The 15,712-nt window shown below is 44.8% G+C and overlaps 1 protein-coding gene across 5 annotated transcripts in view; it reads left to right on the plus strand.

Moving 5' to 3' along the window:
• LOC110535833 (ADAMTS-like 2) overlaps positions 1-15,442 on the plus strand; it is a 50,716-nt gene extending 35,274 nt beyond the window's left edge. For all 5 annotated transcript variants that reach the window (XM_090190385.1, XM_090190386.1, XM_090190383.1 and 2 more), the window contains 9 exons: positions 379-733; positions 3,838-3,941; positions 4,018-4,144; positions 4,347-4,560; positions 4,737-4,892; positions 5,038-5,208; positions 5,478-5,654; positions 12,734-12,878; positions 13,287-15,442. In XM_090190385.1, the coding sequence (XP_090046511.1) occupies positions 379-733; positions 3,838-3,941; positions 4,018-4,144; positions 4,347-4,560; positions 4,737-4,892; positions 5,038-5,208; positions 5,478-5,654; positions 12,734-12,878; positions 13,287-13,408 (1,571 nt within the window). In that variant the 3' untranslated portion in view covers positions 13,409-15,442. The remainder of the gene's footprint in view (positions 1-378; positions 734-3,837; positions 3,942-4,017; positions 4,145-4,346; positions 4,561-4,736; positions 4,893-5,037; positions 5,209-5,477; positions 5,655-12,733; positions 12,879-13,286) is intronic.
• Positions 15,443-15,712: the final 270 nt, after the last annotated feature.

Below are 15,712 nucleotides of genomic sequence, written 5' to 3' on the forward strand. Positions count from 1 at the left end.
TTCAGAGAGCTCTGGCATTTTCTCCTTTTTTTTAAATGGCTGCATCACAAACATGAGTGGTAATGAGTGCAAGCCGACCTGCCTGTACCAAGCTCTCAGACAGCCCTTCCACTTAGACTGTGGGACAGTTATGCAGAGAGTTTGGCCATTGGGTGAGACCGAGGCCCTCTACTGCCTTAAGGAATATGTTGAAAGGCTTTGTGTGCTGTTTTGTTGTAGTGCACAAACTGTACATAAAACTCCTCTTTTATTAAAGAAGCACCAGGAGTTTTTCCTGACCACCTGACCAGGAAACACCTCTGGTGCGACTTAGTATAAGGCTTTCTCCCACTTTAATAATTTCTCTATCTTTCCACGCCCTCCTTGTTATCCCAACAGATGGCAACAGCAGTCACACAGGTAGCGTAGCAGTCCCTGCCCCGGCAGCCAGCAGGCCTTTAGAGGAGGGACCAGACTCAGAGAACCTCATCTGGAGAGTCTTGCTGGGCAAGCAGATTGGTCCAGATGAGCTGCTCACCAACATCTCAACCAATCAGCTCCTGAGGGAGGGAGAGGGAGTGTTCTCGTTGGAGGTGGACTATAGCAGTGTGGAGCAGGGAGGCCAGTTCCCCCTCAACAGCTCTCTGGGGGAGTTCAGTTTGGGCGCGCTGAGGAATGACACTGGAGACCTGCTGTTCCCCAACAGGACGCTGCTGACGGGGATGAGGAGCAACAATCGCACCAACAGAACCAGGTAGTGTAAGGAGGGATCCACACAATGTTGAGCAGAAGTAAAGAGGCAATGTTGACCCAACGTCAGCTTGCTATCTGGTATAGGAACCCATCCAAACAATATCACTTCAGAATCCCATCCACAACCCCTCTGGTCTTCATCTTCCACCTCTAATACTCTTCACTTATTGATGCTGCTGCTGAGGGGTTAGAGTGAACACAACAGACCCACTGGGCACACACTGGTTGAATCAACGTTGATCCTTGTTAATTCAATGAAATTACGCTGAACCAACGTGGAATAGATGTTGAATTGACGTCTGTGCCCAGTGGGGAGTCCTTCTCTCTCTAAGTAAGGATTGAAGTGAAGGGCTGTGACGATACCAGTATCGCAATATGTTTTCCATGGAAAAAAGGAAAAACACGAAACAGACCGAACTATTTGGTCCTTTAAAAGCCTGCTTTGTAAAATATAGCTTGGAAAATATTTACATGTGACTGTGGATGACAACATAATGATGTTTGTTTCCAACATTAAGGCTGTTTTCCTAAAGAAGTTAAATTCGCTTCATGTTTTGTTTCCTTACCACGATACTGACCCGTATCGCGATATTGGTATCGTCCCGGCCCTACTGGAGTGAGTCATTTCAAGGCATGTAAAAGGGCTGGATATTCTCGTCAGGAAAAGGGCCCATGCTGCTGGCTGGGCTGGCTGGGGGAATGGAATGTGCTCCAGGCTGGCTTCTGGCCCCATCCATCCCTTACTTCTTTTTCTTTTTGAGACATCCAAAGAATCGCATGGAGAGGAGACAGCCAAAGAATCACATGGAGAGGAGACAGCCAAAGAATCGCATGGAGAGGAGACAGCCAAAGAATCACATGGAGAGGAGACAGCCAAAGAATCACATGGAGAGGAGACAGCCAAAGAATCGCATGGAGAGGAGACAGCCAAAGAATCACATGGAGAGGAGACAGCCAAAGAATCACATGGAGAGGAGACAGCCAAAGAATCACATGGAGAGGAGACAGCCAAAGAATCACATGGAGAGGAGACAGCCAAAGAATCACATGGAGAGGAGACAGCCAAAGAATCACATGGAGAGGAGACAGCCAAAGAATCACATGGAGAGGAGACAGCCAAAGAATCGCATGGAGAGGAGACAGCCAAAGAATCACATGGAGAGGAGACAGCCAAAGAATCACATGGAGAGGAGACAGCCAAAGAATCACATGGAGAGGAGACAGCCAAAGAATCACATGGAGAGGAGACAGCCAAAGAATCACATGGAGAGGAGACAGCCAAAGAATCACATGGAGAGGAGACAGCCAAAGAATCACATGGAGAGGAGACAGCCAAAGAATCACATGGAGAGGAGACAGCCAAATAATCACATGGAGAGGAGACAGCCAAAGAATCACATGGAGAGGAGACAGCCAAAGAATCACATGGAGAGGAGACAGCCAAAGAATCACATGGAGAGGAGACAGCCAAAGAATCACATGGAGAGGAGACAGCCAAAGAATCACATGGAGGAGACAGCCAAAGAATCGTATGGAGAGGAGACAGCCAAAGAATCGTATGGAGAGGAGACAGCCAAAGAATCACATGGAGAGGAGACAGCCAAAGAATCACATGGAGAGGAGACAGCCAAAGAATCACATGGAGAGGAGACAGCCAAAGAATCACATGGAGAGGAGACAGCCAAAGAATCACATGGAGAGGAGACAGCCAAAGAATCACATGGAGAGGAGACAGCCAAAGAATCACATGGAGAGGAGACAGCCAAAGAATCACATGGAGAGGAGACAGCCAAAGAATCACATGGAGAGGAGACAGCCAAAGAATCACATGGAGAGGAGACAGCCAAAGAATCACATGGAGGAGACAGCCAAAGAATCGTATGGAGAGGAGACAGCCAAAGAATCGTATGGAGAGGAGACAGCCAAAGAATCGTATGGAGAGGAGCCAGCCAAAGAATCGTATGGAGAGGAGCCAGCCAAAGAATCGTATGGAGAGGAGCCAGCCAAAGAATCGTATGGAGAGGAGCCAGCCAAAGTATCGTATGGAGAGGAACCAGCCAAAGAATCGTATGGAGAGGAGCCAGCCAAAGAATCGCATGGAGAGGAGACAGCCAAAGAATCGCATGGAGAGGAGACAGCCAAAGAATCGTATGGAGAGGAGACAGCCAAAGAATCACATGGAGAGGAGACAGCCAAAGAATCGCATGGAGAGGAGACAGCCAAAGAATCGCATGGAGAGGAGACAGCCAAAGAATCGCATGGAGAGGAGACAACCAAAGAATCGCATGGAGAGGAGACAGCCAAAGAATCACTTGGAGAGGAGACAGCCAAAGCGCATGGCTGGCTGGGGTAGCATTCCATCATATTTATAATTCATGTTGGCTTCCCTGCACTGTGTCCAAACACCGCTTTGCCAGTTCTCCTGCCAGAGCCCCATAAAACACATCACATGACACACCCTGTCTTCCCCTGCCCTGGGGAGGAGGGGGGAGGAGAGGAAAAGAGGAGGAGGACGAGAAGGAGGGGGACAGATGAGAGGAAAAGGAGGAAGGGAAGGAGGAGGAGGAGGAATAAAAATGGGATACGGTCCACTTAAAAGCAAATAATTCAAGGTATTTGCGGCAAAGTGAAAAATATGACTGGGAAGAAACATACTGTCAGACTGTAGTCACCTCTAGGGATAAATGTGCAGGAATTAGTCACAGTTGCACTGAGATATGCCGGTTAAGAATGATTCAAAGTTCCTGTGTATTTTCAAATAAACATCTCTGCTCTGGCTATAAAAAAAACAGCCAGTGATATGACAAGAATGTTCATGTCACTTTTATGTGAATTAATGAAAAACAGAATGTCGCTGGCTGTTATGATTTGGAGGGTGAGGTGAATCAGCCGTGTGTGTGTGTGTGTGTGTGTGTGTGTGTGTGTGTGTGTGTGTGTGTGTGTGTGTGTGTGTGTGTGTGTGTGTGTGTGTGTGTAAGCGAGAGAGACAGAGAGAGAGAGAGCTGGGGTTCAGTGGGTTTACTGTGAAGGCCTGGTCATGTCTTGTTTGACAGTGTGAAACCTTCTGAAAACCTTAAAACCTTATTGTCATGTTGTGTTTGACAGGACTAATCAGAGGTTCCTGCAGAAGAACTTCAAGCTGAGCCCTGCAGACATGTACCGCTGGAAACTGTCTTCTCAGGAACCCTGCTCCTCCACCTGCTCTATAGGTAAACACACACACACACACACACAGTATGTATGGATTAGTTATGAAATTGTAAGAAATTATAATTTCTGCTGCAGGAGTGTCAAAGTCCTTTGCCATGTGTGTTCGCTACGATGGCGCTGAGGTGAATGACATGCACTGTGACACTATGACCCGACCTGAGCCTGTTCATGACTTCTGCATTGGGAGGGAGTGCCAGCCCAGGTATGCACCAGAATACAACACACTGAGAAAGTACTTAAAGGACTGTTTACCGGTCAGACGACTCTTGAAGTGATGCAAAGTTCTTTGAGAACAATGTTTGCCTCTTGGCCATTACCATTTTATTTAAGATTCGATTTCATTTACTTCCGAAGATAACTAATTGTGCCTGAACTCTGCTCTATTTGCATCCCCTCGCCCTCAGGTGGGAGGCGAGCAGCTGGAGTGAGTGTTCTCGTACCTGTGGTGAGGGCTTCCAGTTCCGTCTGGTGCGCTGCTGGAAGATGCTGTCCCCCGGGCTGGACAGCTCTGTGTACAGTGACCTCTGCACCCTGGCAGAGCTGGAGAGGCCCCTGGAGCGCCGCGCCTGTAAGAGCCCAACCTGTGGCCCCCAATGGGAGGTGGCCGAGTGGACTGAGGTGGGTGGAGCTATACTGTGGGAGTGGATGGTGGGACAGGGGTTGTGTGTGTGTGTGTGTGTGTGACTAATGACTGAGTAGGAACACTATAGTAGGTAGATTGTTGCATCCTACTGTTTGAGCAACTGTAGGTGATATTGAAGGTGAGTGTGTCCTCTCTCCTCTTTCCTGTACAGTGTCCAGCTAAGTGTGGCCGCAGGGCCCAGGTGACCCGGGAGGTCAGGTGTTCAGATGAAACCAAGTCATGTGATCCCCTGACCCGCCCCCTTAACACCAAGAACTGCACAGGCCCGCCCTGCGAGCGCCAGTGGACTGTGTCAGAGTGGGGGCCGGTGAGTACACTACTTCCACTCACTACTACATTTCTATGGTATGTTGATGACTGATACAAATAGTGATTGCACTGGCTGTTTCTCTGGATCAGTAATACTATGTGTTATTGCCGTGTCATCCCCGTTGAAATTGTGACCTCTGCAGTGCTCTGGGTCGTGTGGCCAAGGGAAGATGGTACGTCACGTTTACTGTAAGACACCAGAGGGCCGTGTGGTGCCTGAATCCCAGTGCTCTCCAGAGAATAAGCCCCTGGCAATCCACCCCTGTGGGGAGAAGGACTGTGCTCCACACTGGCTCACTCAGGATTGGGAGAGTGTAAGGCAACTGGGTCGTTTTTTTTATGTTCTGTTGATGTTCTGTTGATGTTCTGTCAGATGTTTTATTGATGTTCTGATGATCTATATATGGTCTCTTAATGCTCTGTTTGTGTCCTATTTTGACAATGTTTACTTGATGTTCTGCTGGTGTTCTCTTGATGTTTTGACAATGTTTTCCGAATGTTCTGTTGTTGTTCAATATACGTTTTCTTGATGTTCTCTTGGTTAGAGATTCATTAGCTGAGAGCAGTCTTTTCTTCCTCTCAGTGTAACACGACATGTGGCCGCGGTGTGAAGTGGAGAATTGTGCAGTGCGCCGGCATCACTGCTGGGAAGTTCCAGACCCACGACGACGAGGCTTGTGGTGCCAGTAAGAGGCCCGAGGACGAGAACACCTGCTTTGAGAGGCCCTGTTTCAAGTGGTACACCACGCCCTGGTCTGAGGTGAATAACATTTCAACCATGACATTGTTCACAAAGGCAGTCGGTCACACTCACTTGCTACAAATATCATAACCCCAAGATATGCTAACCTCTGACCATTACAATAACAGTGGAGGTTAGTATTTATTTTTTTGATATTGGTGCTGCTGTAACTTTCTAACTGATCATTATTCACAATTAATTCAGAACTATCCATAATCATGGTAGCATCCACATTACTGTAGAATTGTTTAGAAACAAATAATATTATTTTACAATAAAAGTGACTCCACAATGACACAATGCATCATTTATCATTCATTTCTATTTGGCACAAGATGATAGTCTGAAACACAACCAAAACAAATAGCAAATCCATCCAACAAGTTTGTAGAGTCACGAGCTTGATGTTATCATTGCATGCTAGGAATATGGGCCGAATACTAAACTTTTGCCTCATTTAATACACATATACAGTGGGGCAAAAAAGTATTTAGTCAGCCACCAATTGTGCAAGTTCTCCCACTTAAAAAGATGAGAGAGGCCTGTAATTTTCATCATAGGTACACTTCAACTATGACAGACAAAATGAAAAAAAAAAATCCAGAAAATCACATTGTAGGATTTTTATGAATTTATTTGCAAATTATGGTGGAAAATAAGTATTTGGTCAATAACAAAAGTTTATCTCAATACTTTGTTATATTCTCTTCGTTGGCAATGACAGAGGTCAAACGTTTTCTGTAAGTCTTCACAAGGTTTTCACACACTGTTGCTGGTATTTTGGCCCATTCCTCCATGCAGATCTCCTCTAGAGCAGTGATGTTTTGGGGCTGTTGCTGGGCAACACGAACTTTCAACTCCCTCCAAAGATTTTCTATGGGGTTGAGATCTGGAGACTGGCTAGGCCACTCCAGGACCTTGAAATGCTTCTTACGAAGCCACTCCTTCGTTGCCCGGGCGGTGTGTTTGGGATCATTGTCATGCTGAAAGACCCAGCCACGTTTCATCTTCAATGCCCTTGCTGATGTAAGGAGGTTTTCACTCAAAATCTCACGAAGGTATTCATTCTTTCCTTTACATGGATCAGTCGTCCTGGTCCCTTTGCAGAAAAACAGCCCCAAAGCATGATGTTTCCACCCCCATGCTTCACAGTATATATGGTGTTCTTTGGATGCAACTCAGCATTCTTTGTCCTCCAAACACGATGAGTTGGGTTTTTACCAAAAATTTATATTTTGGTTTCATCTGACCATATGGCATTCTCCCAATCTTCTTCTGGATCATCCAAATGCTCTCTAGCAAACTTCAGACGGGCCTGGACATGTACTGGCTTAAGCATGGGGACACGTCTGGCACTGCAGGATTTGAGTCCCTGGCGGCGTAGTGTGTTACTGATGGTAGGCTTTGTTACTTTGGTCCCAGCTCTCTGCAGGTCATTCACTAGGTCCCCCGTGTGGTTCTGGGATTTTTGCTCACCGTTCTTGTGATCATTTTGACCCCACGGGGTGAGATGACCCCACGGGGTGAGATCTTGCGTGGAGCCCAAGATCGAGGGAGATTATCAGTGGTCTTGTATGTCTTCCATTTCCTAGTAATTGCTCCCACAGTTGATTTCTTCAAACCAAGCTACTTAACTGTTGCAGATTCAGTCTTCCCAGCCTTGTGCAGGTCTTTCAATTTTGTTTCTGGTGTCATTTGACAGCTCTTTGGTCTTGGCCATAGTGGAGTTTGGAGTGTGACTGTTTGAGGTTGTGGACAGGTGTCTTTTATACTGATAACAAGTTCAAACAGGTGCCATTAATACAGGTAACGAGTGGAGGACAGAGGAGCCTCTTAAAGAAGAAGCTACAGGTCTGTGAGAGCCAGAAATCTTGCTTGTTTGTAGGTGACCAAATACTTATTTTCCACCATAATTTGCAAATAAATACATAAAAAATCCTACAATGTGATTTTCTGGATTTTTTTTCTCATTTTGTCTGTCATAGTTGAAGTGTACCTATGATGAAAATTACAGGCCTCTCTCATCTTTTTAAGTGGGAGAACTTGCACAATTGGTGGCTAACTAAATAATTTTTTGTCCCACTGTAAGTGAATTTGCCCCAATACTTTTGGGCCCCTGAAATGGTGGGACTATGTACAAAACGTTCACCCAATATGGATCAAAATATCATCACATTAAATCTGACAGTCTTTTTTTTTAACCTTTATTTAACTAGACAAGTCAGTTAAGAACAAATTCTTATTTTCAATGACGGCCTAGGAACAGTGGGTGGACTGCCTTGTTCAGTGGCAGACTGACAGATTTCTACTTTGTCAGCTCAGGGATTCGATCTTGCAACCTTTCGGTTATTAGTCCAACACTCTAACCACTGGGCTACCCTGACACCCACTTTAACCTCATATTCATTGTATAATTTCAAATCCAAAGTGATGGAGTAAAGAACCAAAGCAACACAAAAATGTGTCACTGTACCAATACTTCTGGAGCTCACTCTAGATGGTGTTCTATTAAAGACAACAAAATCATCCAATCAAATTGTATTTCTCACATGCGCCAAATACAAACGACGTAGTAGACCTTACCATGAAACGCTTACTCACGAGCCCTTAAACAACAATGCCGAGTTTTAAACAGTAAATAAGAATACATGTGCTAAAGAAAAAAGAATAACACAATAAATGAACAATAACAAGACTTTATACAAGGGATACCAGTACAGAGTCAAAGAGCAGTGCTGCTGTGTTCATTCCTCAGTTCACTAACACACGTGGTGTGGGTGTCCGGATGAGAGACGTGAAGTGCTACCAGGGCAGGGAGATTGTGAGAGGGTGTGTTCCAGTGGTGTAGTGCTATTTCTTTTTGGTGAGGGAGCGCAAGTTTCTCAAGTTTGTACCGGCAGATGTAGCCTATTAAATATCATTGTTAACTAAGCAAAAAAAGAAACGTCCCTTTTTCAGGACCCTCTTTCAAAGATAATTCGTAAAAATCGAAATAACTTCACCGATCTTCATTGTAAAGGGTTTAAACGCTGTTTCCCATGCTTGTTCAATGAACCATAAACAATTAATGAACATGCACCTGTGGAACGGTCATTAAGACACTAACAGCTTACAGATGGTAGGCAATTAAGGTCACAGTTATGAAAACTTAGGACACTAAAGAGGCCTTTCTACTGACTCCAAAAAACACCAAAAGAAATATGCCCAGGGTCCCTGCTCATCTGCGTGAACATGCCTTAGGCATGCTGCAAGGAGGCATGAGGGCTGCAGATGTGGCCAGGGTAATAAATTGCAATGTCCGTACTGTGAGAAGTCTAAGACAGCACTACAGGCAGACAGGATGGACAGCTGATCGTCCTCACAGTGGCAGAGCGGGACAGGTACAGGATGGCAACAACAACTACCCGAGTTACACCAGGAATGCACAATCCCTCCATCAGTGCTCAAACTGTCCGCAATAGGCTGAGGGAGGCTGGACTGAGGGCTTGTAGGCCTGTTGTAAGGCAGGTCCTCATCTGACATCACCGGCAACAACGTCGCCTGTGGGCACAAACCCACCGTCGCTGGACCAGACAGGACTGGAAAAAAGTGCTCTTCACTGATGAGTCGCTGTTTTGTCTCACCAGGGGTGATGGTCGGATCCGCGTTTATCGTCGAAGGAATGAGAGTTACACCGAGGCCTGTACTCTGGAGCAGGATCGATTTGGAGGTCGAGGGTCCGTCATGGTCTGGGGCAGTGTGTCACAGCATCATCGGACTGAGCTTGTTGTCATTGCAGGCAATCTCAACACTGTGCGTTACAGGGAAGACATCCTCCTCCCTCATGTGGTACCCATCCTGCAGGCTCATCCTGACATGACCCTCCAGCATGACAATGCCACCAGCCATACTGCTCATTCTGTGTGTGATTTACTGCAAGACAGGAATGTCATTGTTCTGCCATAGCCAGCAAAGAGCCCGGATCTCAATCCCATTGAGCACGTCTGGGACCTGTTGGATTGGAGGGTGAGGGCTAGGGCCATTCGCCCCAGAAATGTCCGGGAACTTGCAGGTGCCTTGGTGGAAGAGTGCGGTAACATCTCACAGCAAAAACTGGCAAATATGGTGCAGGCCATGAGGAGGAGATGCACTGCAGTACTTAATGCAGCTGGTGGCCACACCAGATACTGACTGTTACTTTTGATTGACTGTTACTTTTACTGACTGTTACTTTTGATTTTGACCCCCCCCCCCCCCCCCCCCCCTTTGTTCAGGGACACATTATTCCATTTCTGTTAGTCACATGTCTGTGGAACTTGTTCAGTTTGTGTCTCAGTTGTTGAGTCTTGTTATGTTCATACAAATATTTACACATGAAAATAAACGTAGTTGACAGTGAGAGGACGTTTATTTTTTGTTGAGTTTAGAATAGACCTATGCATCAAATGCATCCTCAAACTGCAACATCTGCCTATGCCCACGCATATTGTACATTTTTCATAAGCTCAAATGCTAAGTTAGGCATACCATGGGAATATGCTTTTAGATCTTCTGGAATGACTGTTTCATGGGTGAATTAAAGCAGATGGTGATAAACAACTAATAGCCTTGCTTGTAGACCTATTTTTTTTCAATCTTAGCATATATCCTGCCTAGTGGCGCGCTCTGTTAAGTTTTGGCCACATGAGGAAAACAATTAGATCATTCAGCTTCAGATAAGAAATGACTGAGGAGTTGTTTTGGGTGTAACATTTTCTAGGCCAACTATCCTACAGTTGAAGTCGGAAGTTTACATACACTTAGTTTGGAATCATTAAAACTTGTTTTTCAACCACTCCACAGGTTTCTTGTTTAACAAACTATAGTTTTGGCAAGTCGGTTAGGACATCTACTTTGTGCATGACACAAGTAGTTTTTCCAGGGTCCGAAGTTTACATACACTAAGTTGACTGTGCCTTTAAACAGCTTGTAAAATTCCAGAAAATTATGTCATGGCTTTAGAAGCTTCTAATTTCTGAGTCAATTGGAGGTGTACCTGTGGATGTATTTCAAGCCCTACCTTCAAACTCAGTGTTTCTTTGCTTGACATTATGGGAAAATCAAAAGAAATCCTCCAAGACCTCAGAAAAAAAAGTTGTAGACCTCCACAAGTCTGGTTCATCCTTGGGAGCAATTTCCAAATGCCTGAAGGTACCACGTTCATCTGTACAAACAATAGTACAAAAGTAAAACACCACTGGACCACACAGCCGTCATACCTCTCAGGAAGGAGACTAGAGATGAACGTACTTTGGTGCGAAAAGTGCAAATCAATCCCAGAACAACGGCAAAGGACCTTGTGAAGATGATGGAGGAAACTGGTACGAAAGTATCTATATCCACAGTAAAACAAGTCTTATATTGACATAACCTGAAAGGCCGCTCAGCAAGGAAGAAGCCACTGCTCCAAAACCGCAATAAAAAAGCCAGACTATGGTTTGCAACTGCACATGGGGACAAAGATTGTACTTTTTGGAGAAATGTCCTCTGGTCTGATGAAACAAAAATAGAACTGTTTGGCTATGATGACCATCATTATGTTTGTAGGAAAAAGGGGGAGGCTTGCAAGCCGAAGAACACCATCCCAAACGTGAAGCACGGGAGTGGCAGCATCATGTTGTGGGGGTGCTTTGCTGCAGGAGAGACTGGTGCACTTCACAAAATAGATGGCATCATGAGGGAGGAAAATTATGTGGATATATTGAAGCAACATCTCAAGACAGGAAGTTAAAGCTTGGTCGCAAATGGGTCTTCCAAATGGACAATGACCCCAAGCATACTTCCAAAGTTGTGGCAAAATGGCTTAAGGACAACAAAGTCAAGGTATTGGAATGGCCACAAAGCCCTGACCTAAATCCCATAGAAAATTTGAAGGCTGAACTGAAAAAGCATGAGTGAGGCCTACAAACCTGACTCAGTTACACCAACTCTGTCAGAAGAAATGGGCCAAAATTCTCCTCAATTTACTGTAGGAAGCTTGAGGAAGGCTTCCCGAAACGTTTGACCCAAGTTAAACAATTTAAAGGCAATGCTACCAAATACTATTTGAGTGTATGTAAACTTCTGACCCACTGGGAATGTGATGAAAGCAATAAAAACTGAAATAAATCATTCTCTCTACTATTATTCTGACATTTCACATTCTTAAAATAAAGTGGTGATCCTAACTGAATGTCAGGAGTTGTGAAAAACTGAGTTTAAATGTATTTGGCTAAGGTGTATATAAACTTCTGACTTCAACTGTATATGCTCTTATATTCAGTTATGTTATGTAAAATGCTAATTAATCATTGTGATCTTGGGAAACATTGATTCAGCTTGATCTAACTTTACTAAACGAGCACCATTGTGAGAAGTGATAGGGAACAGATCTTGATGAAGGTTATTTTAAGCGATTTGAGTGACATTCTAGTTGTGGTGCTGAAAGAACAGCACCGTAACATGGTCGCATATTGTTCTGGATTCGACTGCGCAAGAGGGGGTCCGTGGAGTCTTATGAACATCAAGGCAGACACGCCATGAAGTTGGATCCTAGATCCATGCGGTGGATCAGTTTGTCTGCATACGCAATATAGGTGGTATGTTTCCGTAAGCTAAGCACTCGGACAGTAGGGCGAGTTCAAGTGTGTCGTACATGAGCCCCAAGTCCATAACAAACTGCTTTGAGGACAGACGTTTTAGCAACCCCTGGCAGAGTTTTCTGTCTCTGGCTGTTCTTGTTACGTCAGATTTGGCCCGCTCGAAGTGGTCAAGCCTCTGACAAGTGGGCCCCTGTACACACGCCTACAGTCATTCATCATTTGCGCCACCGCCAGAGACAGAGAAGACAGAGAAGAAACCACCATTTACCTACCTATAGGCTGCTACAAATTTATTTTGTTTATCATTCTATAATTTCCATGGAATGTTTGTGGTAATTAAATATAATTTATTTATAATTTATCAGAATTTGAATTACCAGCTCTGTGTTATCTCAAATTGAAAAAAGTGAGGGAGCGCCACTCCTCAGTGCAACGGCAGCACTGTACCCCTGGTATAACCCTGGTATAGTGTTGACGTGTGGTGTGTTCACTCCCCAGTGCACTAAGACATGTGGTGTGGGTGTCCGGATGAGAGACGTGAAGTGCTACCAGGGCAGGGAGATCGTGAGAGGTTGTGACCCCCTGACCAAGCCTGTGGCCAAGCAGACCTGTGCCCTGCAACCTTGTCCCACTGAACCCCCAGGTACGTAAGCAAAAGCCTGGTCCCAGATCTGTTTGTGCTGTCTTGCCAACTCCAATGTCCATAGGAGTTAGCAAGACAACACAAACTGATCTGGGATCAGGCTCTGTAAGCAGCAAATCACTCTGGAAACTTTAGGAGAGTTAAAGTCTAGTCACAGGCAGAAGTCAACCGCGGAATACAGCATGTTTAAAGCACTTGTTTTTAATTGTATTATTTAAGTACACCTCTTTCTTTCATAACAGCCTAAGGTCCTGAGCATTTAGATTGTGGAGGTAAAAAGGCATTGATTGATTAATTCATTAATTAATTCATTCATTGATAGGTTTATCATTGCAGTATTTTTGGATCGTGATGAGGCTACTTTTTCCATATCATTGAACATGTCATATATGTCTCTCTGCCATGCAGATGAGAGCTGTCAGGACCGTCCCACCACCAACTGCTCTCTGGCTCTGAAGGTGAACCTGTGCAGTCACTGGTACTACAGCAAGGCCTGCTGCCACTCCTGCAGGGCCCAGCACGCCTCTTAGTATTGCCTGACACCTACAAAACCTTACCCTGCAGCTCTCCAACCCCCCCTCCCCACCCCCTACCTCCAGCAGACCCCCACAAACCCCTTAACTCCAACCACTGCAAACCCATACCCGCAACCCACTTACTTCCAGCCAAAGAGCCCTCTACCCCTGACTACTCGTCGACAAATTACCCCCCAGTAGGTTCCTCTACTACCCCCAGTATGTTACTCTATTACCCCCCAGTAGCTTACTCTACTACCCCCCAGTATGTTACTATATTACCCCCCAGTAGGTTTGTCTACTACCCCCCAGTAGGTTACTCTACTACCCCCTAGTAGGTTACTCTACTACCCCCCAGTATGTTACTATATTACCCCCCAGTAGGTTGCTCTACTACCCCCCAGTAGGTTACTCCACTACCCCCCAGTAGGTTACTCCACTACCCCCCAGTAGGTTACTCTATTACCCCCCAGTAGGTTACTCTACTAACCCCCAGTATGTTACTCTACTACCACCCAGTAGGTTACTCTACTACCCCCAGTATGTTACTCTATTAACCCCCCAGTAGGTTACTCTACTACCCCCGGTATGTTACTCTACTACCCCCAGTAGGTTACTCTACTACCCCCCAGTAGGTTACTCTATTACCCTCCCGTAGGTTATTCTATTACCCCCCAGTAGGGTACTCTATTACCCTCCTGTAGGTTATTATATTACCCTCCCATAGGTTATTCTATTACCCCCCAGTAGGGTACTCTATTACACCCCAGTAGGGTACTCTACTACCCCCCAGTAGGTTACTCTACTACCCCCCAGTAGGTTACTCTATTACCCCCCAGTATGTTATTCTATTACCCCCCAGTATGTTATTCTATTACCCCCCAGTAGGTTACTCTATTACCCCCCAGTATGTTATTCTATTACCCCCCCAGTAGGGTACTCCACTACCCCCAGTAGGTTACTCTATTACCCCCCCCCCCCCCAAGTAGGTTACTCTATTACCCCCCAGTAGGTTACTCTACTACCCCCCACAAGAGGTTACAATACTACTACCCCCCCAGTAGGTAACTCTACTACCCCCCCCCCCCCCCATAGGTTACTCTCTAACTCTACTACCCCCCCTACCCCAGTAGGTTACTCTACTACCCCCCGCAGTAGGTTACTCTACTACTACTACTACACCCCCCCCCCCCCCCAGTAGGCTACAGTATATCTAAAGGGCCTGGTCCAAATGAGAAGGAACTGTAGAATATGATAAAGGCTTCAGTCTGAACCACAACCACATACCTTTCTTTCAGAGAGGTTGTCAATTGGGCACATACAAAGAATGACACCCTGAAGTACTAAGAGTTAAGGGGGATAGATGAGAGAGCGAAGAGTGAACTGGTGCGTCTATTTGTGTCTTTTGAAGAGAGAATCCTACACCAGAAATCTCTTAAACCATTGCTGTCATTGCTCCAAATATTAACAACCTATTAACAGAAGGGTCCACACTAATGTGGAAAGATATATTAAATTATTTCCTGGTTGACTATACTGCATGTCTAGTCTGAATTTAAGATAAATATTGACTACACAGGAAAGGTGTCCATACTGAGTGTTATCCTTAACTATGATATGAGAAATAGTACAATACAATGTAACTGCCCCATTTTAGTTTTTATTATTGGGCCCATACTGCTATTTTTTGCAGAACATACAATTTATTTATTGCTCATCACACATGATTTTATCAATCATGGCATATAATTCATGAAGTTACTAAATGCCAGATAGTTAAGTGTGAATGAGAGAGTGAATTTAGAGGTTAAGACTAAAGACACATGGTATGGCCATACAGTTATCCCATTCATGGACTGAAATATTCTTGACACTTGAAAAGGTTGAATTACATTGAAGAGATTGTATCTCATTTTTTACAATATATATCCAGTGTACTGTTCTTGTGTAACTGATACCTCTTTGTACAAAGAAGTAATCATTGAGCTTTTGTACTGTTGTTAACTAAATGTAATTTACCTGTATTTCGATTAAAAACTGTAAATTATAGCTTGTTTCGTTGATTGATTTGTTGTGTTCAGCATACGAAAAAAACATGCACAAATTGTTCTGTTTATTGTTGACGCTATTTTGTACCATGTAAAACGCTGTATTCCACATATGGTTCATCCATAGTAGTTGATGGGAAATGCACATACCAGGACCTGATGCCACCTGCTGGTTTATGTATAGGGCTCTCCCTCTCACATTTACTGCTGAAATAAAACACAAATATCCTATACACCAAGAAGACAAAACACTGTTAAATCAAAACAAGAC

Source organism: Oncorhynchus mykiss, chromosome 11 (assembly GCF_057628025.1).
Source record: "Oncorhynchus mykiss isolate SJ-2025 chromosome 11, ASM5762802v1, whole genome shotgun sequence".
Lineage (NCBI taxonomy): Eukaryota > Metazoa > Chordata > Actinopteri > Salmoniformes > Salmonidae > Oncorhynchus > Oncorhynchus mykiss.